The sequence below is a fragment of the Danio rerio genome, chromosome 5, assembly GCF_049306965.1.
Source record: "Danio rerio strain Tuebingen ecotype United States chromosome 5, GRCz12tu, whole genome shotgun sequence".
Lineage (NCBI taxonomy): Eukaryota > Metazoa > Chordata > Actinopteri > Cypriniformes > Danionidae > Danio > Danio rerio.
In genome coordinates, this window is record NC_133180.1 from 75,002,041 (window position 1) to 75,026,272 (window position 24,232).

Below are 24,232 nucleotides of genomic sequence, written 5' to 3' on the forward strand. Positions count from 1 at the left end.
ATGCACAGTCATAGGTAAACTGTGCTTGTTTTGATAAAACATTCATTTTAATTGTGTCTATTAAGGTGCTTTTATGAGCCCTTCTCATGGGACGTGCTCTTGCAAACAAATCACACTATAATTGGTCGAGCAGAAAATGACATTTTTCACTTAATCAACAAACCTGTTTTCAATAATAGTAAGGTTAAGCAGGCTACTTAAAAGCTCAAATTTAAATGTCATACCTGTAAATACCAACATTATGAAGCTGCAGGCCCGGAGACCTAACCGCACGCTCAGACCTGCACACTCAGACGGCTAGACCTGCACTTCCAGACCTTCACAGTGCCACCTGCTGTTTGCATAATGAGTCCCGCAAATAAATAGAGACTCCCAAAGCTTCTTGGGATGTCTGAATATCACGTTTAACAACTTTAATGAGACGCGATCCAGGGGTACATGCTTATAAACTCTCCCAAGTGCACTGCTGTCTGCCTGGAGCCCTGGGCGGGGCGATAGATCGCGATGCCGGCTCAGCATTGTGTTGTCTATTGGCGATGGCATCGTCTATCTTCCCAACCCTAATGCAGATATTTCCAAAAAAACTTACTTGTAATCATTACAGAACTTATTAATAATTGATAAACTGTTATTGTGTTACTGTTACTGTCTTTGGTAGCACTCTCAGATAGATAATGCAGATGTACTGTAGACCTACAGCACTAAAATATCTTTCAAATGATAATTGTGTAATATATTAAACATTTTATTTTAACATTTTTACGTTAACGTTTTTTTTTTTGCCAGAAAACATTGCTAGAAAAGTGTCCCAGAATGGTACAATAACACCGAAAATAAAAGCTGTAAATATCATAAAATAATTCCATCTTTGGGCACCAATTTTGATCAAATCAAACACTGAAATAATTGTTTGTTAGTGTAATATTTTACACCAAATTGATTTATGCCATAAAACCTTCTCATTTTTTCAGGATTCTCTTTAATAATCAATAACCTTATACTGGCGTGTCTGATGTTGCTACTTGCTAGCAGTTGGGTCTCCGTACCTGCCGCTTCAACCGGCCCAACAGCAGGTGGCACTGTCTGAGAAAACGGTCTGAAAACGCAGGTCTGAGCGAGCAGTTGGGTCTCCGGGCCTGCAGCTTCCCCTTACTTGTAAATACTAATATGTAGTCAGAAGTCAGAATTATTAGCCCCCTTGTAGTTATTAATAGTTTTAATAATTCATTTCTAATAACTGATTTCTTTTACTTTTGCCAGGATGACAGCATATAGTATTTGACTAGATATTTGTTTAAGACACTAGTATTCAGCTTCAAGTGGCATTTAAAGGCTTCGTATATCAGTGGTTTGTTCTGTAGACAATCCAAAACAAATATTGCTCAAGGCAGCTAATAATATTGACCTTAAATTGGGTTTAAAAAAATTAAGAACTGCTTTTTATTCTAGCCGAAATAAAACAAATAAGACTTTCTCCAGAAGAAAAAATATTATAGGAAATACTGTGAAAAAATTCCTGAGTCTGTTTAACATCATTTGGGAAATATTTGAAAAAGAAAACCACAGGAGGGAGAATAATTCTGACTTTAACTGTATCTGTTTAGCAATATAAATGTAGCAAAGTATATAGTGCACAATGAAAATGAAATGTTAGCATTTGGTTTGCACACAGCAGCCAGGTGAGAGTTTGGACAAAGAACACACACCTTTAATATCTGTAACTACACCAGGAGCTGAAACAAACTGCTGTCCACATTATGAGGCTGATTTCATATGACACGACTTTATTAATGGCTGTACAAAAAGTGGTGTGGCAGCTAATTTTTTTTATTTTTATTTTTTGCCAATCATAAGTCTGATGAATTTGCCGAATAATGTAATGCTGTGTTTAAGTAAGATAATAATAATAATAATAATAATAATAATAATAATAATAATAATAATAATAATAATAATAATAATAATAATAATTTTTAAATTGGTTTCAATTTGAATCTGTTCACTAAAACTTTAGGGTGGTATTGCAAATTACTTTTAGCTCTCAGATTGATTGATTGATTGATTGATTGATTGATTGATTGACTAGTTGGTTGGTTGGTTGATTGATTGGTTTGTTGACCCACTGACTGCTTGGTTGGTTGACCGATTGATTAATTGGTTGTTTATTTGTTGATTGTTTGGTTAACTGATTGACTGGTTAGTTGACTGATTTATTAATTGATCGGTTGATTAATTGATTGGTTGACTGATTGATTAATTGACTGGTTTATTGACTGATTAAAATGTTGGTTGGTCGATTAATTAATTGATTGGTTAATTGATTAGTTGGCTGATTGATTGTTTGATTGATCAATTGATTGGTTTACTGACTGACTGACTGACTGATTAATTTGTAGATTGGTTGGTTAGTTGTTTGATTGGTTTACTGACTAATTAGCTGGTTGGTGGGCTTGTTGATAAATTGATTGATTGGTTGGTTGATTGATTCATTAGTTGGCTGATTGATTGGTTGATTTTTCAATTGATTGATTGGTTAAATGATTGATTGATTGATTGATTGATTGATTGATTGATTGATTGATTGATTGATTGATTGATTGGTTGATTGATTGATTGGTTGATTGGTTGGTTGGTTGATTGGTTAATTGATTAATGGATTTATTGACTGAATAATTTGTTGATTAATTAGTTAGTTGGTTGACTGACAGACTGATTGATTGATTGAATAATTGATTGATTGATTAATTAGTTGGTAGATTGCTTAGCTGGTTGATTGGTTTATTGACTGATTAGCTGGTTGATTGGTTGGTTGACTGATTGGTTGATTGATTGACTAATTGATTAATTGATTTGATGATTTAGTAATTGATTGAATGATTATTGATATTTGTTAATTGATTTACGGATTAAATGATTGATTAATTGCTTGGTTGGTTTATTGACTGATTAACTCGCTGTTTGGTTGATAAACTGATTGATTGGTTGATTGACTGATTGGTTCATTGACTGATAGTTGATTGAGTAATTAGTTGATTAATTGGTTGGTTGGTAGGTTGATTGATTGATTAATTGATTGATTTACTGATGGACTGATGGTTGATTGATTAGTTGATTGGTTTATTTGTATGTTGATTATTTCATTAATTGATTGGTTGGTCTGACTGACGGATTGACTGACTGACTGACTGACTGACTGACTGACTGACTGACTGACTGACTGACTGACTGACGGATTGACTGACTGACTGATTGATTGATTGATTGATTGATCAATCGATACACCACTTTTTGTTTCTGGCACACTGAAATCTTAGTCACAAGTTCATGTTGACACCACAGCTGCTTTTCCACAAGTTCTACTGAACTAAATTCAAGAAAATCTGTTCTGCTTCAGTACAAAAATGAAAAAGGAGATGAAGCAGGTTAGTGGGAGAGGATTCAGGAATAGTTACTGTAAGCAATCTGCCACAGTTAGCAACCTTGAGGAATAAAAGCAGGCTTATCATCGCACACATGCTAATGTCACATCCATCGTAATTCATCATAAGTGCACCAGACAATGACAATGTGTGTGTTTGTGTGTGTGTATGTGTGTGTGTGTTTGAAATGAAGTCACTGACAATGACCACCGCACACAGAAGAAAGAGGGAAGTTCATACCTAATGTTAGCTGTGCAATTCCTAGAAAAACCAAGAGGAATCTACTTCAGGATGCTCTTTAAATGCCCGATCATTGTCTTGTATTCAAATAAGTAAATGCTAATAACTCAAAAACAGATTGTGATGGTGAATAGAGTTGTTTTTACCTTCATCTTCAGACACATCCAGGATCTCATCAACCGTTTCAGGGAAACTCATGCGATGTTTTTCAGTGGTGGTCTGAAATAAATAAATAAAAATTGTTTTTTTTTATATCAGTGATATTTTACAGTAGGAATACCTATTGTATTGAATGCTTTAATATATTGTTTGTTGGCTGGTGTTGTTTGGAAATAGCCTAAATAGGGATTTTAGACTCTTTTTAAAAAAACAAACAAATTACCTTTATTTAGACCTGTTTGCATAGATTAGATGCTTAAATATTTGTATTTATTTTTATAAAAACCTATTAAACTACTTAAAAACATTGAATGACTTGGAAGTAAATAATAATTTATTGTTTATATATTTGGGGAATATAAATACAAATACTTCGTTACTGTACTTTGTTGGTTGATTTTTCTGGTATCAGTGCTTTACTCCACTATTTCTTTTTTCGGCAACTTTTTTTACTTTTACTTTTTACATTTTTACACAAATATCTATACTTTCTACTTCTTACATTTTTAAATCGGGCTCGTTACTTTTGTTTTAATGTGTTTTATGGCGCGAACTATATTATTTTTTGTCATTGAGCAATTTTAATGCTTTTTTTGCTTCACTCAATCTATTCTGTCATTGGGCGCCTCCATGCTGCAGTGTGCAGCGTTTTCGACCCCTGATCACACACCGTAAGCTTGTTTACCATGAGAACAGCTAACGTGGATGGGACAGGGGGAGTCCGCGATGTAAACATGACTGATGTCATATTTATTGTCATGTTTATACCGGGTAATAAGAAGCGTTTTGGTTGATTGGATCACAGGTAAAACGAATAAGTCGATCGGATCACAAGTAAGATGCATTCCTGTTCAAATCTGGCATTTAAATAGAGTTAAAGTCTTTTGTCCACTTATGACCATGGTGAACTTTACATCTCTGATCTTTCAATCTAACACTGCAGAAAAACCTATCAAGTATGTGCTTTTTTTGTCAATGTTTGTACTACAGTTAGTCCTAAAGCAATTAAATACCTATGGACACGCTATGCAATGCGGTTTATTTCCTTTGTTTCCAAAAAGTTAATTTTTCCTAATACATAATTTATACTGTTTTATAGTTTTAACATGTATATTATATACACTGTAGTCTTCAAATAAATTGATTGTAATAAAAACATTTTACAACATTAAAAGTTATTGGAGGATTTATGAGTAAAAAATATAATGCAAAGAATCAGGAATTTATTATGTGAAAAAAGATGATTCAAAAATGTATCAACAGCATTAATAACTTTATCTGTTAAATAAAATATACACATTACTCTGAAAACAAATAAAACAATGTAAACATGTCTTTGTATTCAATCAAAAGAAAAAATAAATATATTTTGGACAAAATTAAGTGTTAAATTTAAGACATTTATTAATTATTAATACACTATAGGCAGAAGAATTAACCTTTAGAATATATACGACTGAGTACTGCAGCTGTTGTTTTTAAAAGCCGTAAAGTTTTGTGTCCAGGTGACGACATGGCAACTTTTACAGCAGTGTTGCTGTACAATATTGTAGAGTGATGCTGGTTGGCTAGTTTGCGGCTGAAAATTGGCAAAAAAATGTTGGAAAAATATTAGAAATGCACATAATTTTGTATAGATGTATACATCATGCTTGTGTAGTTACCACCGAAAACTAAAACAGGTTGTAGTAAATAATACTTTTTACTTAAGTACTTATTTCAGGCTGTACTTCTTTACTTTAACTTGAGTACAAAAGTGTAGTCAGTACTTCAACTTTCACCAGAGTCGTTTTAAACGTGAGTACCTGTACTTCTACTTGAGTAAAGGATGTGTACTTTTGCCATCTCTGTATAGATGTAATATTTAATGTACTTAATATTTGTGATTTAATAAACCTTCATTAAAATCCTTTAATATAGAGAGAAATAAATCTGTAAAATGACAGAAAATGGACTGGAAGCTTGTTACAAGGTTTTTGTAGTGTAATATACAACACCAACCCAGACAATATAGCACGGCAAACTTATAAAAATGTTAATAAAAGTTCAACTTAAAAGTTGTCAGAAGAAAAATCAAGGTCTCATAAATAAAAGATGGATCACAAAACCCTGAAAACTGCTAATTTACGGATATTTTTAGGGTGTAGCATGCATTTAAGAATCTGAAAGCATTACGTTCAGTTTGTACGTAAATATATAAATTTTGTGTCAATTTTTCCTCACCATAGTGACCGTCTCTTCAGTGACCAGTTTGAGCACATCGATGACTGAAATATATCCAAGCCGCTTGGCGATGGCAAGAGCAGAGGTGCCATTCTATAGAAAAACATTACCATGTCAAACATCCAGCATATTTTTAAAAGCAATGATGGTGATCGTTTAGTATTGGCATGGCTCTTACAGATGTAACTTCATTCGGTTGTGCTCCATGTTTCAGCAGAAGCGTCACGATGTCCGTATGACCCTGCTGAGCAGCCTGATGTAGCGGCGTGTAGCTCATCTAACAAAAAGAGGATGAAGAGAGCAAGAAAAATCATGCTTGAGATCTCTATAAGGGTCTTGCTTTTAACAAGATGACTTATGAAAGATCTCTGTGGGCCTCAAAATACTGTATACATGTTGTAGCACATATGTTATGTACGATAAGAATTTTCAGGAAATCAGTCGAGCAATAAATGGACTCCGGTTTCATTCTAATTAAAGATGTTTACTAAATTCTCATGCATTATAACAATAATGACTGAGTTTTCTTTCCATTTTTTACTTTGGTAACTCGTAACCTTACTTAAAATAGTCCAATAAATATAGAGCAAACCATCTTTAACAAAGGACAAGGGGTCAAATCAGCACATGTACACAATCAAACATACCAAAATATGTAAATTGTACATGTATTTGAGCACTATTAATAAAATATATTGTGTATATAATGTAATGTGTATTTATATAGCACCTTTATCATGTATGGCCATACACGTGACTTAATATTCAATCAATTTGATATTCATTCTAATTACACCATGCTACACCATGCCTCTTTTTGAGTAAAAGCTATTTATTTGTGTGTGTGTGTGTGTGTGTGTGTGTGTGTGTGTGTGTGTGTGTGTGTGTGTGTGTGTGTGTTTACATGCAAATGAGCTGCTGCTGCTCCACATTACTGATATGCAGAACTGACTATGCTTTGTCCCTTTGCAGATATTTTGTATTTCTTGAAACTCCATATAAACTAAGCTTTTTTGCACTGTAACTGAGATAAACAGTAAAAATTACCAATTTTACTCCTTCCTAACAGGGTAAACCACCAACAATCAAGTATGCATGATTATTTGGTGTCATGGCATTGCAATCAAAAAATGTGATTATAATGGAAGTCAATGGGGCAAGAACAGCCCCCAACATAACGAAAGGGTAGTCAATTTGCTTTATAAAGTGTATTGCTGACTTTTGTTTCTACTTCAAAGCAGTTCACATCAGCAAAAATCATTCCGTTTGCTGAAACACCGAGAAACTGTGGGTAGATTAAGCCTCAACATCACCTCAGAGTAGATGAAAACAACCTGAACTGCACACAGGGGTTTACTAACCTAGGTATGAATATCATCAATTGTCTAATTCACAAATGTAATCTTTTCTCATGAAAAAAGCAATCCAAGCAAACTCAACTGAGACGAAGATAAAGGTCTGACATTGAAAACCAAGTGACTAAATCAAAAGCAGTGTTTGTTTACCCTGGTCTTGCAGTTTACGTTGGCCTGTTGCTGTAAGAGAAACTTCACCATCTTGATATTCCCATAATGACAAGCCACGTGAAGCGGAGTGTAACCCATCTGAAGAGAAATCAACAGTGATACTCATAATCATTCATTATTGTCAAGTATAAAGTAAAGTACTATGCACAGATTCAAGTGAAACAATTGTTTTGACTATTTTTTTTCCAGGCAACTTTCCTCTGATCAACATTTCACTGTAGTATATATATATATATATATATATATATATATATATATATATATATATATATATATATATATATATATATATAAAATAAAAATATAAATATATTTATATATATATATATATATATATATATATATATATATATATATATATATATATATATATATATATATATATATATATATATATATATATATATAAATACAGGGCTTTACATTAACACCCGCCAAACAGACAGACACCTCCTCTAGCCACTTCAACTGATTGAAAATAATTTTTTTTAATTGTAGTTTTTCTAAAAGCAGGGTTCGACAACAGGCTATAAGGATGGCCCAATATGTGTGCAAATGTGATCTTAAAAATCGAGAACTAAAATAATTGTGATCACACGAGCACACAATTGTGCGAAGGGAGCACAATTGTAAACATAAAGATCGCCAAAACTGAACTGTACAAATAGTTAGAAAACAAATTACACTTAAGAGAGATGATCTTAATGCTTTTTTACTTTTAATAATTCCAACTTTGAATGTTAGAATGTTCTAAATGAATAGGGCATAGGGGGGATAAGTGGGAAAAGAACACAGCCAGGAACTATAATTCTAACTACAGCTCCAGAGTTGTAGTTGCGAGTGCTCAAATTTGCGACGCAGTTTGCGAATGTTCGTTCCAGCGACAGATTTAGGAAATGGCAAATCAACAATTTATGTTCGTATCGACGGAACTTGCGACTTTAGTTGGCTAACGATGGTTTTGGGAAATTAACACTAGTTAACCTAATTAACCTAGTTAAGCCTTTAAATGTCACTTTAAGCTGTATAGAAGTGTTTTGAAAAATATTTAGTAAAATATTATTTACTATCATCATGGCAAAGATAAAATAAATCAGTTATTAGAGATGAGTTATTAAAATTATTATGATTAGAAATGTGTTGAAAAAAATCTGCTCTCTTTTAAACAGAAAACGGGGAAAAAAATAAACGGGGCTAATAATTCAGCGGGGCTTATAATTCTGACTTCAACTGTATATGTAGTATATATATGGTACACGCTCATATATCATATCAAAACAAGCTTTTACTTTACATGCAAACAATCATGTTGAATTGAAAGGTTTTTTTATATATCTGACTTTTTTAAATCAATAGATTTGTCTCTAGCTGTAATTTTTTCTGAATATTTTTCTGAATTCAGTTGTTAAATGTGGTTGTTAATCTCCTAGATGACAGAACTGTTTAAAGTGCTTAAAAGTGAACTGATGGCTTTATTTACCATCAGTTTAAACATTCTATTCATGCGCTATAAAAAAAGTCCATTGCATAGTAAAAGAGGAGAGTTTTTACCCGTGTGGCAGCATAAACAGATGCTCCATGTTTCACTAGTATATCAGCAATCCCAACATGCCCTTCCTGAGCCACAAGATGAAGAGGAGTCAGACCGCTCTGAGGAGAGAGGACACATTCAGTACATATCTTAATAGGCTTACAACAAATTTCTACTGTATTTAGCAATACTGGTAACACTTTTTTAAACTTTTTATATATTATAATACACTTAATTGCTATTGTATGGTTAAAAATACAACTATAAAATACTAGTATTGATTTTCATGCGGATTATCATTTTTTCTGCCATGCAGACACTGCTATTTACTGTATTTCAAGTTCAACTTTGTTTTGGCTGGTTCACAAAGCCAATTGAGATTGGGTTTGGAATTGGGGAGAGCTTGCTTTTTATTTTTAAAAAAGAGAGAAATACTGAGCTCACCTTATTGCCTAGGTTTACATTGGCCTGCTTGGAGATGAGCAGTAACACCATGTCAGGTTGACCCTCTTGAGAGGCGAGGTGTAAAGGTGTGACCCCTTGCAGAGACTCAGCATTGGCAGACGCCCCGTGCTGCAGTAAACTGCTCGCCACCTCCGCCTGGTTCTGTTTGGAAGCAATGTGGAGCGGAGTATAGCCATTCTGCCAAGAGGGAAAACAAATATTTGCGCGAGCAGTTTTAGCTTAGCTTAGCATAGGTCATTGAATCGGATTAGACCATTAGCATCTCACTCAAACACATATTTTTTCATTCATTCATTTTCTTGTCGGCTTAGTCCCTTTATTTATCCGGGGTCGCCACAGTGGAATGAACTGCCAACTTATCCAGCACGTTTTTACGCAGCGGATGCCCTTTCAGCCGCAACCCATCTCTGGGAAACATACACACATTCACACACACATACATACACTACGGACAATTTAGCCTACCCAATTCACCTGTACCGCATGTCTTTGGACTGTGGGGGAAACCGTAGCTCCCGGAGGAAACCCATGCGAACGCAAGGAGAACATGCAAACTCCACACAGAAACGCCAACTGAGCCGAGATTCGAACCAGCGACCCAGCGACCTTCTTGCTGTGAGGCAACAGCGCTACCTACTGCGCCACTGCTTCCTCAGGGAACTTTGCTGCCATACTATGTAAAAGTGATTGGCGGTTCATTCTGCTGTGGCGACCCCTAATAATTCAGGGACTAAGCTGAAACAAAAATTAATGAATGAATTATATAGTGGAATTGGATTAACTATATTGGCTGTAGTGTGTGAATAATACCATGTTTCCTAAAACGATTGCAAGAGTAATTGGCGGTTCGTTCCACTGTGGCAAAAAGAGTGACTGAGTGAGTCAGGGTGACAATAGCATCATACCCGAGCGGCGCTGTGTGGTGATCCTCCTTTGCTGAGTAAAAGATTGACCACATCTAGATTGTTATGATGGACGGCCACATGCAGCGGCGTGAGTCCAACCTGCAGAGGAGAATTCATCGTAAATCACTGCCAATAATAATAATAATACATCACAGATGAAAATACAAGAATCCTGATTAAAAATCTTTAATAATTATACTTAAAAACTAATTAAAAACTGTTTTAATAACCTGTTTTAACAATATTCTGTTGCATTTTTTTTAAAAGTACAGGTATTTTGCTGATAAGCAATGTACTAACGCATATGTAAAGTATATTATATTCTATAAGTGGGTGACAAATTCAGAAACTAAACTTAAGCTAAGCTAAAAAAAAAGCATGCACTGAAGTGACATTGCATTCAGTTCACACTCGTTATTATTAAATCTGAATCATACTTTTCCGGCAGCGTTTGGATTTGCTCCCCTCTCCAGAAGCAGAACTGCCACGTCCACCTTTCCGTATTTGGCTGCAACATGAAGAGGAGTGAAGCCTTTCTGCAGGACACCCAAGACAGAGAAAGAGACTGTCAGTACACAAGCAGAACTACTGTAATACAGTAGTTAATTTTTCTAGTTGTGGTTAATTGGTCAAGCTTTTATCATGACATACGGCATTACCATAATATTGACCCAAGCTGGAAAAAAGTTTACTTTAATACACAGCAAAAAATGATTTTCTTTCTTAGATTTTTGGTCTTGTTTCTGGTCCAAATATCTAAAAATTCTTAAATCAAGAAGAATTTTCAAGACAAGCAAAACATATTGTCTTGTTTAAAGAAATAATATGCCAATATAAAGTGAGTTTTTCCTTAAAACAAGCAAAATAATAATCTGCCAATGAGGTAAGCAAAATAATCTTGTTTTTTTTATTTATTTTTTTTTTTATGTAAGATTATGTTGCTTACCCCATTGGCAGATTATTTTGCTCGTTTTAAGGAAAAACTCACTTAATATTGGCATATTATTTCTCAAAACAAGACTATATGTTTTGCTTGTCTAGAAAATGCTGCTTGAAATAAGAAATTTTAGATATTTAGAAAAGAAACAAGACAAAAAAAATCTAAGCAAGAAAAGCATTTTTTGCAGTGTAACTAAACATACTGGTACAAAAAAAACTTGCTACCCTCAATTTCTTTGAATCAAATAGACTTTTGATTACAAAAACAGATGGCTGGCTTCTTTTTTTTCTAACCACAAGATAATTGTTTATAGTTTAACATTTACATGATTATGGAGTTATTCATCATTCAAAAAATATGTTTGATTTATTTTTTGTTGTGGTTAATTTAATATTATTAGGTATAGTACAGGGGTGGCCAACCCTGTTCCTGGAGAGCCACCTTCCTGCAGATTTCAGTTGCTACCCATATCAAACACACCTGAACCAATTAATTAGGACCTGAACACCACGTGATAATGACAGGCAGGTGTGTTTGATATGGGTTGCAACTGAAATCGGCAGGACGTTGGCTCTCCAGGAACAGGGTTGGCCACCCCTGGTATGGTATATGCATATGTGTATGATATTTTGTTATTCCATCTATTTTGGCAAAACCAACACAACAAAACCACATTTGCTCAACATTGATTAGTAAAATAATTATAATTCACAAATAAAGACAACCTTTAAGTTATATGTTAAGATTGAATGTTTAATTTTGTGCATACTCAAAAGGTTTAAGAAAAAAAAAAGTATTTTTAATCATATTTATATGTGGTATGATATGTGTGTACTTATGTGTATAATATATTAATTCATCCATGATGCGAATCTCCCATTCCACCACATCCCAAAGGTGCTCTATTGGATTGAGCTCTGGTGACTGTGGAGGCCATTTGAGTACAGTGAACTCATTGTCATGGTCAAGAAATCAGTCTGAGATGATTCACGCTTTATGACATGGTGGGTTATCCTGCTGGAAGTAGCCATCAGAAGATGAGGACACTGTGCTCATAAAGGGATGGACATGGTCAGCAACAATACTCAGGTAGGCTGTGGTGTTGAGACGATGCTCAATTGGTACTAATGGGCCCAAAGTGTGCCAAGAAAATATCCTCACACCATTACACCACCACCACCAGCCTGAACTGTTGATACAAGACAGGATGAATCCATACTTTCATGTTGTTGACACTAAATTCTGACCCGACCATTCGAATGTGGCAGCAGAAATGGAGACTCATCAGACCAGGCAACATTTCTCCAATCTTCTATTGTCCAGATTTGGTGAGCCTGTGTGAATTGTAGCCTCAGTTTCCTGTTCTTAGCTGACAGGAGCGGCACCTGGTGTTGTCTTCTGCTGCTGTAGCCCATCCGCCTCAAGGTTGGACGTGTTGTGTGTTCAGAGATGCTCTTCTGCAGACCTCGGTTGTAACGAGTGTTTATTTGAGCTACTGTTGCCTTTCTGTCAGCTGGAACCAGTCTGGCCATTCTCCTCTGACCTCTGGATTCAACAAGGCATTTCCGCCCACAGAAGTGCCTCTCGCTGGATATTTTCTCTTATTGTGTAAACCCTAGAGATGGTTGTGCGTGAAAAGGTCAGTAGATCAGCAGTTTCTGAAATACTCAGACCAGCCCGTCTGGCACTAACAACCATGCCACGTTCAAAGTCACTAAAATCCCCTTTCTTCCCCATTCTGATGCTCGCTTTGAACTGCAGCAGACCGTCTTGACCATGTCTACATGCCTAAATGTATTGAGTTGCTGCCATGTGATTGGCTGATTAAAACTGTGCGTTAACGAGCAGTTGGACAGGTGTACCTAATAAAGTGGCTGGTGAGTGTATACATCCTTTTTGTACATGTTCATTATCATAATATGTTAAATTATTGATTACAAGCATATGAACAGTACCTTGGTCATTTTGGTGAGCTGGGCGTTCATGTCCAGGAGGATGCTGGCAGTTTGTGTGTGTCCCTCGCGGGCCGCGATGTGCAGCGGTGTGTGTCCTGCTGTGGTGGTGGAGTTTGAGTTGGCCTTGTGCTCCAGAAGCAACTTTACCATCTCGTTGTGGCCCATGCGGGAGGCACAGTGTAGCGGCGTCTGGTCATCCTGATGCAGGAGGTGAAGGAAGAGATCAGTCATTGGAAAAAAAGTTTATATACAGTTGAAATCCAAATTATTAGCACCCCTGTATATTTCTTTCCCTAATTTTTTTTTTTTTTTTTTGTAAAAAGATGATTTTTTCAACACATTTCTAATCATAATAGTTTGTACTAGAGACATTCGAAAAGAAAATATTGCTTAAGGGGGTTAACAATATTGAAAATTTAAAACTGCTTTTATTGTAGCTGAAATAAAACAATTAAAACTTTCTTCAGAAGAAAAAATACTATAGGAAATACTGTAAAAAAAAATTCCTTGTTTTTTATTTGATTTGATTTATTTATTTTCGATCAAAAATATCATATATAATATATTATTAGCAAAAATAAATAAATTTCAACATGTTTAAAAATGGAGTGGGATGTAGCACAAGCTTATTATTTTCCCACCCCATTACCACATACTTCATTCATCTATTACTCAAACTTATTTCATCTTTTACTCATCTCTTTTTTTTTACATGAGACATATTTGATCCTTTTGGCGTCTTTGACATATTACATGTTTAAATCCATTTGTACCTTTACATTTTGTAACATAGACCCAAAGAAAAAAAAAAACATAGTACTGCAAATAGCCATTAAATAAAGTTTCATCACCTTTCTCCTTTTATCCTTTTTCAATCATCTTCATCATTATATTTCTTTAATAATAGATATTTATACAACTTTTTAAACTGATTATTATGTTGACATTGTTTGAAAGTCTGATTTAGACAGTTCCATAATTTCACACGACAGACAGACATCCACAAACTTTTAAAAGTTGTCCTTGTTTTTAACCTCCTAAAATGTAGTTCTTTTATATATCCCCCTTGTCTTTCTTCAAAAACCTTTTGTATGCATTTTGGATGGGATTTATTCCTAGCTTTAAGCATAAACCGTGCTGTTTTAAATTTAACCAAGTCATTAAACTTGAGTATCTTTAATAAAAATAAAATAAAGGATTTGTATGCTCCACATACCCCACACCTTCTAAATAAATGTTTAAAAAACGCACAGAATTGCAAATAGTTTTAGTTAAGCAACCCTTAGGAGATTTTTTATTGAATTATATTTTCCTATTTCAGGAGGGTTAATAATTTCCCCTTCGGTTGTATATATATATATATAAATAAATAAAATACTACCCTGAAAGAAATATATTTTATTAAAATAATAAATAAATATAAAATATATTTACTTAAAATATGAACATTTATTACAGGTACATTTATCAATTAAAATTCAAATGCGGGTTGGTAAATTATGAATTTAGGATTTAATGAAGAATATTCATATACACTGTTAAAAAATAACAGCACTTTACTGACATTGGCAGGTCCATGAAGAACTGTTAACCTTTAGGGAAATTTATAGAGTTCTCAAAAGCGGAGAAGATTCCTTCTAAATTTAATTTTAACACTTAATTTTCAGGTGTCCTTGTTTCATGTGCTTACTATAGTAATTAAAATTAATTATGCATAATTACATGCGACTAACCATGAACTTTAGAAGTCTAGTTTATGGATTAATCCTAGCAAGATTGTACCTTAAAATAAAGTGTGACTAATGTGTTATACCTTGGCTTTGGCATCAACTGGAGCTGCATTTTGCAATAGGAATTCAGCAACTTCACAGTGTCCAGCTCGAGATGCCATATGCAGAGGGGTTTCCACTTTCTACAAACACACAAACATGCAGGTAAAAGGATCACAGAATATTACATCAAAACACCCTGGGTGGTATTTAACGATCTAAGCCAGGGGTGGGCAAACTCGGTCCTGGAGGGCTGGTGTACTGCTGACTTTAGCACCAACACTAATCAAACACCTCTGAACATGCTGATTAGTGTCTTTGAGATCACTAGAAATCCATAAGCAGATGTGTTTGATTAGAGTTGGAGCTAAACTGTGCAGGATACCGGCCCTCCGTGACCGAGTTTGCCCACCCCTGATCTAAACATGGCGCAGGTGCACTTATGGCATGTCCGCTATTTTAAGCATGGGAAAAACTGTCTGTGCACCCAGCGCATAGTCTAAAAAGGTTGTTCTTATTCTCTTAATGAGTTATGGGTGTCTTTTCAGTGTAATGAGCATTAAACCAATCTCATCACTCATTTCCTTTAAGAGTGAGTTGTGGTTGCCACCAGATCATCTACAGAATGAGCAAAATTCACTAAAGCCTCTTGAACTGAAGTGTGAAGTGTTTTTTATATTTACGTAGACCAGGGCTATTCAATTGGTTTGGCATTTATGAAAAGCATTCCAAACGAAGGGCCGGAGAGATATGACTTGCTATATCAGTGAAGACACAACTACATATAAGAGCCCATATGCATTTTAATGTATTTTCTAAATTGAAATGTGAATATATTGTATTTTAAAACAACTCTATTGTCCAATTGACTTTTTGTTTTTGTTTACAAACATTCAAAATGTATTATTCCGCACAACAAAAGCAGTGCATTGCTAAAGTAGGCTTCTTCTACATTCAGACACATTCATATGTGATGTTTTGAACTGCATAGCAATTAGTGATGCAACATTATAGATTTTGGTTGTACGATATAGTCTGAAGAATAATCCTGGTTTCACGGTTATCACGTCTAATGTAATTTAGAACAACAAGCTTTATAATAGGGAAGTAGCTATTTAGATTAACTGTTGTTATCATCTGGGTTCATGCGTATATAATCATTTTTATAATAATTCGTCTAACATATATTTTGTTTACATTGCACTGAAAGGCACGCACAACTCTCACCGTGAGATGTTTTCTACTGCGTCATTCTTACATTAGAAATAACAAACTTGCAAGCGGAAAAGACGTGATATGGGAACGGCCGCTGCTATAGTTAATCCGGTGTGCGTAGTAGCCTCGGTGTACATACTTGGAACTTTAAACTAGCGCACAGTTGGCAACTTGTCAAAACTTTTCCGTGCAACAGAAATGCGGCTTAGAGAAGCCTTTACGATTAATTAACTGTGATGAATTAAAGCACAGTTAATAGTGAAATCAGCTAATCATTGCATCCTTATTAATGATTACAGTGCATTGTACAAAAGGCATTTTCTACCAAACGTATCCAAATGTATTCGGATGTCCGCACCACTCGCTAATGGTGACTCGCACTCAGCGCAGCCTCTGCAACTCAAACTGAATTGAACAGACGCACGTCACTTCATAGCTATAGCAGTCGTTTTTCAATTGAACTAAATTTATTTTTATGTCTTGGTCACACTATTTAAAGGGCCAGAACAAATTACCTCGGGGGCCGGGTTCAGCCCGCGGGCCGCCAATTGAATAGCCCTGATGCAGACAATAACAGTCGTTCACGTTTTAATGAGGACCTAATATGCAAAAACTTTAATGCTGTGTTTAAAACACAATTGTGTAGCAACAGTCTGTGAATATAAGCAGCTCCTAACGGTAAAAATGTATTAATTTTATTTTTTTTATAATCACACTATAATCATGTCTGCAGATACACTATGATTGACATTCTCCCTTTTGTAGGTTTCATCAGATGGGGAAAGCCCCGCCCACTGGTGACAATCTCTTCCTCATTAGCATAGGGCATTCATCTTGTTTTTGAATCAGCTACTATGCTGACACTTCGGCATTCGCAGCTCCGCCCTTTCTTGAAAAGAACACAATCTGATTTAAATTTAAAGCGACAGTCACCAAAACCACACATTTAGGAAAAAAGCCTAAAAGGGGCAGTTTCAAAGAATTTTAAAACATTATTTGTGTGGTATTTTGAGCTGAAACTTCACATACACACTCTAGGGAAACTATTTGACATCTTGCAAAAAGGGGCAGAATACTGTAGGTCCCCTTTAAAACTATTTTTTCATTCATTCATTTTCTTGTCGGCTTAGTCCCTTTATTAATCCGGGATCGCCACAGCGGAATGAACCACCAACTTATCCACCACGTTTTTACGCAGCGGATGCCCTTCTAGCTGCAACCCATCTCTGGGAAACATCCACAAACACTCACACACACACACACACTCATACACTACGGACAATTTAGCCTACCCAATTCACCTGTACTGCATGTCTTTGGACTGTGGGGGAAACCGGAGCACCTGGAGGAAACCCACGCGAACGCAGGGAGAACATGCAAACTCCACACAGAAATGCCAACTGAGTCGAGGATCGAACCAGCAACCCAGCAACCTTCTTGCTGTGAGGCAACAGCACTACCTACTGCGCCACTGCTTTGCCCTAAAACTATTTAACTATTTAAAAATATCTGTCTGCTACTGCACATCCCTGTGTGTGTAATAAGCAATGTAAATGCACATTGTAGACCCACCTGCCACTAACAAGCTCTTTGAATAACTAAGAAAACTGCGCCATTGACTTCAGACCCGCTCTTTGTTGGTCAATAGTGTGGTCCATTTCAGTTGCATCAAAATAGCAATGCAACAACAATGTACCTTAACACACATTCTTTTCAGATCAGAGCACACAATAAGCACAGAAGCGTATGCTGTTTAAACAACATGATGCAGGATGTGAAAATGATACCTGCACCAGGCTGAAACTAGCAAAACATTATTAATAAAAAAGTGTATTTCCATGCTCCTCATTTTGCCTTACTTCAGTGTGTAGCTTGACCTGCTGAGTGCTGATATATTCAACTCACCACATTTGAGGCGTTCGGCGAAGCTCCTTTTTGCATCAGTATCTTGACTATATTCAGATGACCCATGAAGGAGGACACATGCAGCGGGGTCAAGCCTGACTGTTGGACACCAAGCAATGACTCAGGTAAGACCTTTCAATGTATCACTGGAAAACTTTATTTTGGTAAATGAATGTTAAATGAATTATTGTTTGGCCCACCTCGGTTACAGCTTCCAGGGATGCAGAATGCTTTAATAGCAGGTCCATTACACGCATGTGGTTCTTCTTACAGGCAATGTGGAGCGGCGTGAATCCATTCTAGGTACATAATGAGTGGGCAAATATTTACATGTAGAGTAAAAATCTAATTTATTAGCCCTCCTGCAAATTTTTTTATTCTCTCTTTTATTATATATTGTATATATTATATATATTATTTCCAATCCAGGCTCATCATGGATACGTACCCCTGTATACATTTCTGAATAGCGTGAAATATGGCACAGGAGATATGTTTTTTGTAGTTTTTGTTTTTGCGAATCCACCAGAGGCAGCTGTGTATGCTTTTTCAGCTCTCAAATTTCTCCTGCGAGTTTCTCCCGCCATTCGTACCTGCTCTTCTTGTGTAAATCCACCCGAGACCGCTGTCGACTGACTGACTGACCGATACCCTCCGCTTCCCTAAACCCAACCAATAGTGTTTTTTAAAGTATCGATCCCCCCCCGCCCACCATCTTTCCTAAACTCAACCAATAGTGTTTTCAAAAGCAATCCAGAAAAATAAAAGCCCTTGCCTGATTTTTACCATGTTTTCAGATTTTACCACGGTCTCACCCTCTTATTTACTTGTTTATTTTATTTTTTGCGTTTGTTTTTGTCTTAACTGCTTTTTGGAATCATTCTTTGCTGGGCTCGAACCCCGTGGGCGTGGTCAACTCCACTCTGCGTCTCAAGTCTTCCGGTGTTCGAGGCGAGCCAATAGGCAAACTGGTAACCGCGGAAAAGCTGTCCATGCAGAGGTAAGCAGTCAGCTGGTAGCGCAAAATGAAACAGAAGCCGGTGGTGACGTCAAACAGCCGTGTTGTGTTTGTTTTAAAGATAAATTGAAGCCATATGTAGTTCTAGCTACATAATTCGCGCTCTCCAGAAATAATCACAATGAGCCTGTGCTAAATATTTCACAAAGTGATGTTTAACAGAGCAAGAAAAGTTTTACAGTATTTCCTATAATATTTTTGCTTAAGAGAAATGTCTTCTTTCTTTTAGTTTGACTGGAATAAAATCAGTTTTGTAACAATTTTAAGGTCAATATTAAAAAAAAAAACATATATTTTTAATTGCCTGCAGAACACACCAGTTATCTAATAACTTATTTAATTAACCAAACCTGCCTAGTTAATCAAATTAACCTAAATTAAACCTTAAGCTGAATACTACTATCTTGAGAAATAATCAGTAAAATATTACGTACTGTCATCATGCCAAAGACAAAATAAATTAGAAATTAGTTATTAAAAATTTTATGTTTAAAAAAATACTATCTCCGTTAAACAGCACTTGGGAAATATGACATTTTAGAATAAAAATTTCGCACAAAGACCAATACATTCGACAGTAAGAACACCAGGGTAAATATAATCACATGCATTAATTGTGTGGAGTCTTCTTTGTGGAAGTGCACTGACCAGAGCGCGGGTGTTTGGTTTGGCTCCTTTATCCAGGAGCACCTTGGCCACGCGGTGATGCCCGCAGTGAGCCGCCACATGCAGAGGTGTCAGGTGGTCCAGAGTGATGTCATCGATCTCTGCGTTGTACTGTAAGAGCTGTCGGATACAGTCCAAGTGATCGCCCTGGGCTGCCATGTGGATCGGCGACAGGCCATTCTGTGCAGTGAACATATGAGGACATTTAGAGCTGCCAGTGACATTTGCTTTAGTAAAAATCCCACCAATTAAGCAGGGTTTTGTCCAATGCAGATTTTTTTTTTTTTTATTTACGTTTCTTTAGCTTGCACTTTCTGATATTTAAAGTAAACAGTACTGAAGCTGAGGGGCTTAGCGTGAGTTTCTTTGTGTTTACATGTAAACCGTGTGTGTTTGGGTCAGAGCCTACTTTGGTCTTGGCCTGTATTGGGGCTCCTTGGTCCAGAAGGATCTCGATGATTCTCACATGGCCATTTCTGGCAGCACAGTGAAGAGGAGTCAACTCATCCTGAGGGAAGAACACAAGATCATGTAGGCAAAGTTTTCTAGTGCCCTTAAAAAGTGAAATATGTGAAATATTCCTTCTATCACGTGCCGTTGCTTTTATTTTGAACAAAATACGCTCTTCAATCTGGCAACCTCCGCTTGCTTTTGTTTTGGTTCAGGTGCGCAATACCTAGTTCAACCACTGGGTCTCAAACTTACAACTTACTCAAACATACTGCACCTTTAAATAGTACTAGTACAGCTTTAATGGTATTTGTAGTGTAAACCTTCTGTGACTGCTTCTGAAGCTTTGTTTCATCATATAACATACTTTTGTCTTGGCATCGATCTTTGCTCCTCGGTCCAGCAGAAGTCTGACCATGATGACGTTCCCTCTCCTGGATGCGATGTGCAGCGGTGTGATCCCGTTCTGAAGGACAGAAACACATCAGCTAGCATGTAGCTGTAAGCAGACAACTTGCATAAAACAGTTTGAAAGCAGACCTTAGGTGTGAAGTTCACATCAGCTCCTCGGTTCAGAAGAAGCTGAGCAACATTCAGGTTTTCATAATGTGCTGCGATGTGGAGCGGCGTGAAGCCTGTCTGTAGAGGATCAAGGGAAACTGAGTCAGTGACCAGAACACTTTGCCTTGTCCATGTAAAATACAGTTATTCTTCTCTACACAGCTGTGTTGAATACTTGATTCTGATTGGTCAGTGGTGACATTCCAAGGTATGTTATTCCCAGATAACAGCCGCTAAATAACACACGCTAATCTGGGAACTTAAAATAACTTTGACCACCAGTTAATACGTTCACATACATACTTACACTCACATTCATGTTTATATGCTTGGCTGTCAAGCCATGGTTTATGACAGTTTGCCACAGCATTCTTTTAAGTTAATAATATATAGGTTAGGGTATTTTATTTTATTCAGCTAGTTTAAGCTGTGTCCCAAATGGCACACTATACACTATGCACTATGTACTTATGCACTTACACACTCAACAGGATAGTATATGTAGGTAGTGTCGTCCCAAATGGCACACTAATGTTTTTTTACTAAGAGGGAATTCAAACCGTTTCCCTAATGATGTTTGACGGTTGCCAAATCAGTGAAATAGACGACCGAATTATCAAATAATACCTGCCGTGAGTATAACCGCATTCACCACCGGGGGGCGCAATAATTCACATAGGAGAATTTTGCGTTCACCATCCAAAATAAATAAAGTATCCAACATGTGCGCCCGATAGCTCCGCCCCTTCCGCTACGTGAGAAAACCTGTGGTCGTTTAGTGTGTGAAGTGTCCATCATTGCACACTACATTTTAGCGGCTGAATGAGTGCTTCATCCGGGTAATTAAAGTGCACTTATTATTTTTAGAGTTTTCAATTTGAACACACAACTTACACTATTTATACTACAAAACGGCGTAGAATATTGCATAAGTATGCGATTTGGGACGCAGCTTTAGTTTCTGTCAGCTTCTGTTTTTGACTGTTTGGCGCCATCTAGTGTCTGAATAATGTGCAAGTTAGTGTATAGTTTGTCAGCTTTTTTATTTCATTAAAGTAATACGCTATTATGTAGCTTTTTGTGTCTAATTTGGATGTTTTGTGGGAAGTAGTCATGTAATAAGCCGGATAAAGTCTTATACAACAGCCTATTAAGCCTATCAGGCTGCAATAACAACCTCCTGCATGTGCTTTATCCCGAACTTACCCAGTGGAATCTTTAATGGAAAATTTCTGCTGCTTCATATTTTTGTGGAAAACAGCGACGTGGGTTTTTCAAGATTTGTTGATGAATTTAAAGTTTAGATGATTTGGAGATTTTCATAATAATGTAATGTCTTTACTGACAATAAAAAAAAATCTATTTACCATTTATTTTGGAGTATAAAAAAACACCAGTGAATACACTCACATGCATGTATTTCCATTCACATTTAGCTATATATCTGCTTGTCTTTCATGCTTTGGATGCTTGACTGTTTGGCGGCATCTTGTGTCTTAATAATGCGCAGGTTGTTGTTAGTGTATTCTGTGTTATGTTGTTGCTCTTAAAAGTAGTAAACCGTAAACAAACAGAGCTCACTCAGAGTCTGTGTCTGAAGTCACATTTTGTGCCCTTGTTTACTATCCCATACACTGGTTCACTAATATGTAATGTAATGTGTATTTATATAGCGCATTTATTGTGTATGGCCTTACACCCAAAGCAGTTCACAATCATGAGGGGGGTCTCTCCACACCACCACCAGTGTGCAGCATCCACTTGGATGATGCGACCGCAGCCATAGGACAATGGCGCCAGTGCGGTCACCACACACCAGCTATTGGTGGAGAGGAGAGACAGTGATAGAGCCAATTCGGTGGAAGGGGATGATTGGGAGGCCATGATCATAAGGGCCGATAGAGGGACTTTAGCCAGGACACCGGGGTTACACCCCTGCTCTTTCACGAGAAGTGCCATGGGATTTTTAATGACCACAGAGAGTCAGGACTTAGGTTTAACGTCTCATCCGAAAGACGGCGCCCACTGACAGTGTAGTGTCCCCTTCACTTTTTACTGGGGCATTAGGACTCACATAGACCACAGGTTGAGCACCCCCTGCTGGCCTCACTAACACCACTTCCAACAGCAACCTAGTGTTCCCTAGTGGTCTCCCATCCAGGTACTGACCAGGCTTAGCCCTGCTTAGCTTCAGTGAGTAACCGGTCTTGGGCTGCAGGGTGACATGGCTGTGCAAAATAGTTCACTAGAGTCAATGAACACAAATAAGTCAATAACGACACCTAATCACAATCACTAAAGGAAAGAGAAACAATAAACACAGCGACTTCAAATACAGCATTACAGACAGTCAACTAAAATAAAACAACTTCAGTCTCAGCGAAGGATCATTAAACAACTCCAAAAACAGCGTCAGCTTCACTTACCAGTTTGACTTCCATACAGTTATTACTGAGCATTAGCAGAGGTTTATGCTTTGTTTAGTTTGGTGTCGCCATAATGGGGGTCGGTACATTCCAGCTGTACTATGCAAGGTTTGATGAATGAATATGGGTGCAGTTAAGTTACTCATGTATTATTAAAGGGACTCTAAAAAATCTCAAGCAAAAACGGCTTGCAGCAAAAACAGCTAAAATGAAAGCAATTTACAGGTGCAAGGCTAATTAACCACAGGCTAATTCTAGCGGTTTATACATAGAACTATAGGCCAATTCTTGTGGTTTATGTATGGAGCTTTTGGCTAATTTTTGTAGTTCATGCGTGGAACTAGAGGCAAAATCTAATGGTTCATATATGGAGCTATATGCTAAACCTTGTTGTTCATGCATGGAACTTTTGTCTAATTGTAGTCGTTCATGCATGGAACGATAGGCTAATTCTAGTAATTTATGCATGGAACTTTAGGCTAATTCTAGCGGTTTATGTGTGGGACTATAGGCCAATTCTTGTAGTTCATGCATGGAACTAAAGGCTAATTCTAATGGTTCATGTACGGAGCTATAGGCTAAAGTTTGTAGTCAAGCATGGAACTAAAGGCTAATTCTTGTAGTTCATGCGTGAAACTATTGGCTAAATCTTGTAGTTCATGCGTGGAACTAAAGGCTAATTCTTGTAGTTCATGCGTGTAACTAAAGGCTAATTCTTGTAGTTCATGCGTGTAACTAAAGGCTAATTCTTGTAGTTCATGCGTGTAACTAAAGGCTAATTCTTGTAGTTCATGCGTGTAACTAATGGCTAATTCTAATGGTTCATGTACGGAGCTATAGGTTAAATTTTGTAGTCATG

General features: G+C 36.6%; 1 protein-coding gene across 49 annotated transcripts in view; it reads right to left on the minus strand.

The window, feature by feature from the left end:
• The window catches only part of ank1a (ankyrin 1, erythrocytic a), a 223,213-nt gene that overhangs the window by 91,009 nt on the left and 107,972 nt on the right, over positions 1–24,232 (minus strand). For 33 of the 49 annotated variants that reach the window (NM_001327890.1, XM_073950247.1, XM_073950219.1 and 30 more), the window contains 17 exon segments: positions 3,660–3,680; positions 3,806–3,878; positions 6,042–6,134; positions 6,220–6,318; positions 7,547–7,645; positions 9,119–9,217; positions 9,543–9,740; positions 10,469–10,567; positions 10,906–11,004; positions 13,364–13,561; positions 15,177–15,275; positions 18,253–18,351; positions 18,453–18,551; positions 19,919–20,116; positions 20,346–20,444; positions 20,754–20,852; positions 20,927–21,025. In NM_001327890.1, coding sequence (NP_001314819.1) covers positions 3,660–3,680; positions 3,806–3,878; positions 6,042–6,134; positions 6,220–6,318; positions 7,547–7,645; positions 9,119–9,217; positions 9,543–9,740; positions 10,469–10,567; positions 10,906–11,004; positions 13,364–13,561; positions 15,177–15,275; positions 18,253–18,351; positions 18,453–18,551; positions 19,919–20,116; positions 20,346–20,444; positions 20,754–20,852; positions 20,927–21,025 — 1,870 coding nt within the window. 49 annotated transcript variants of the gene reach the window in all.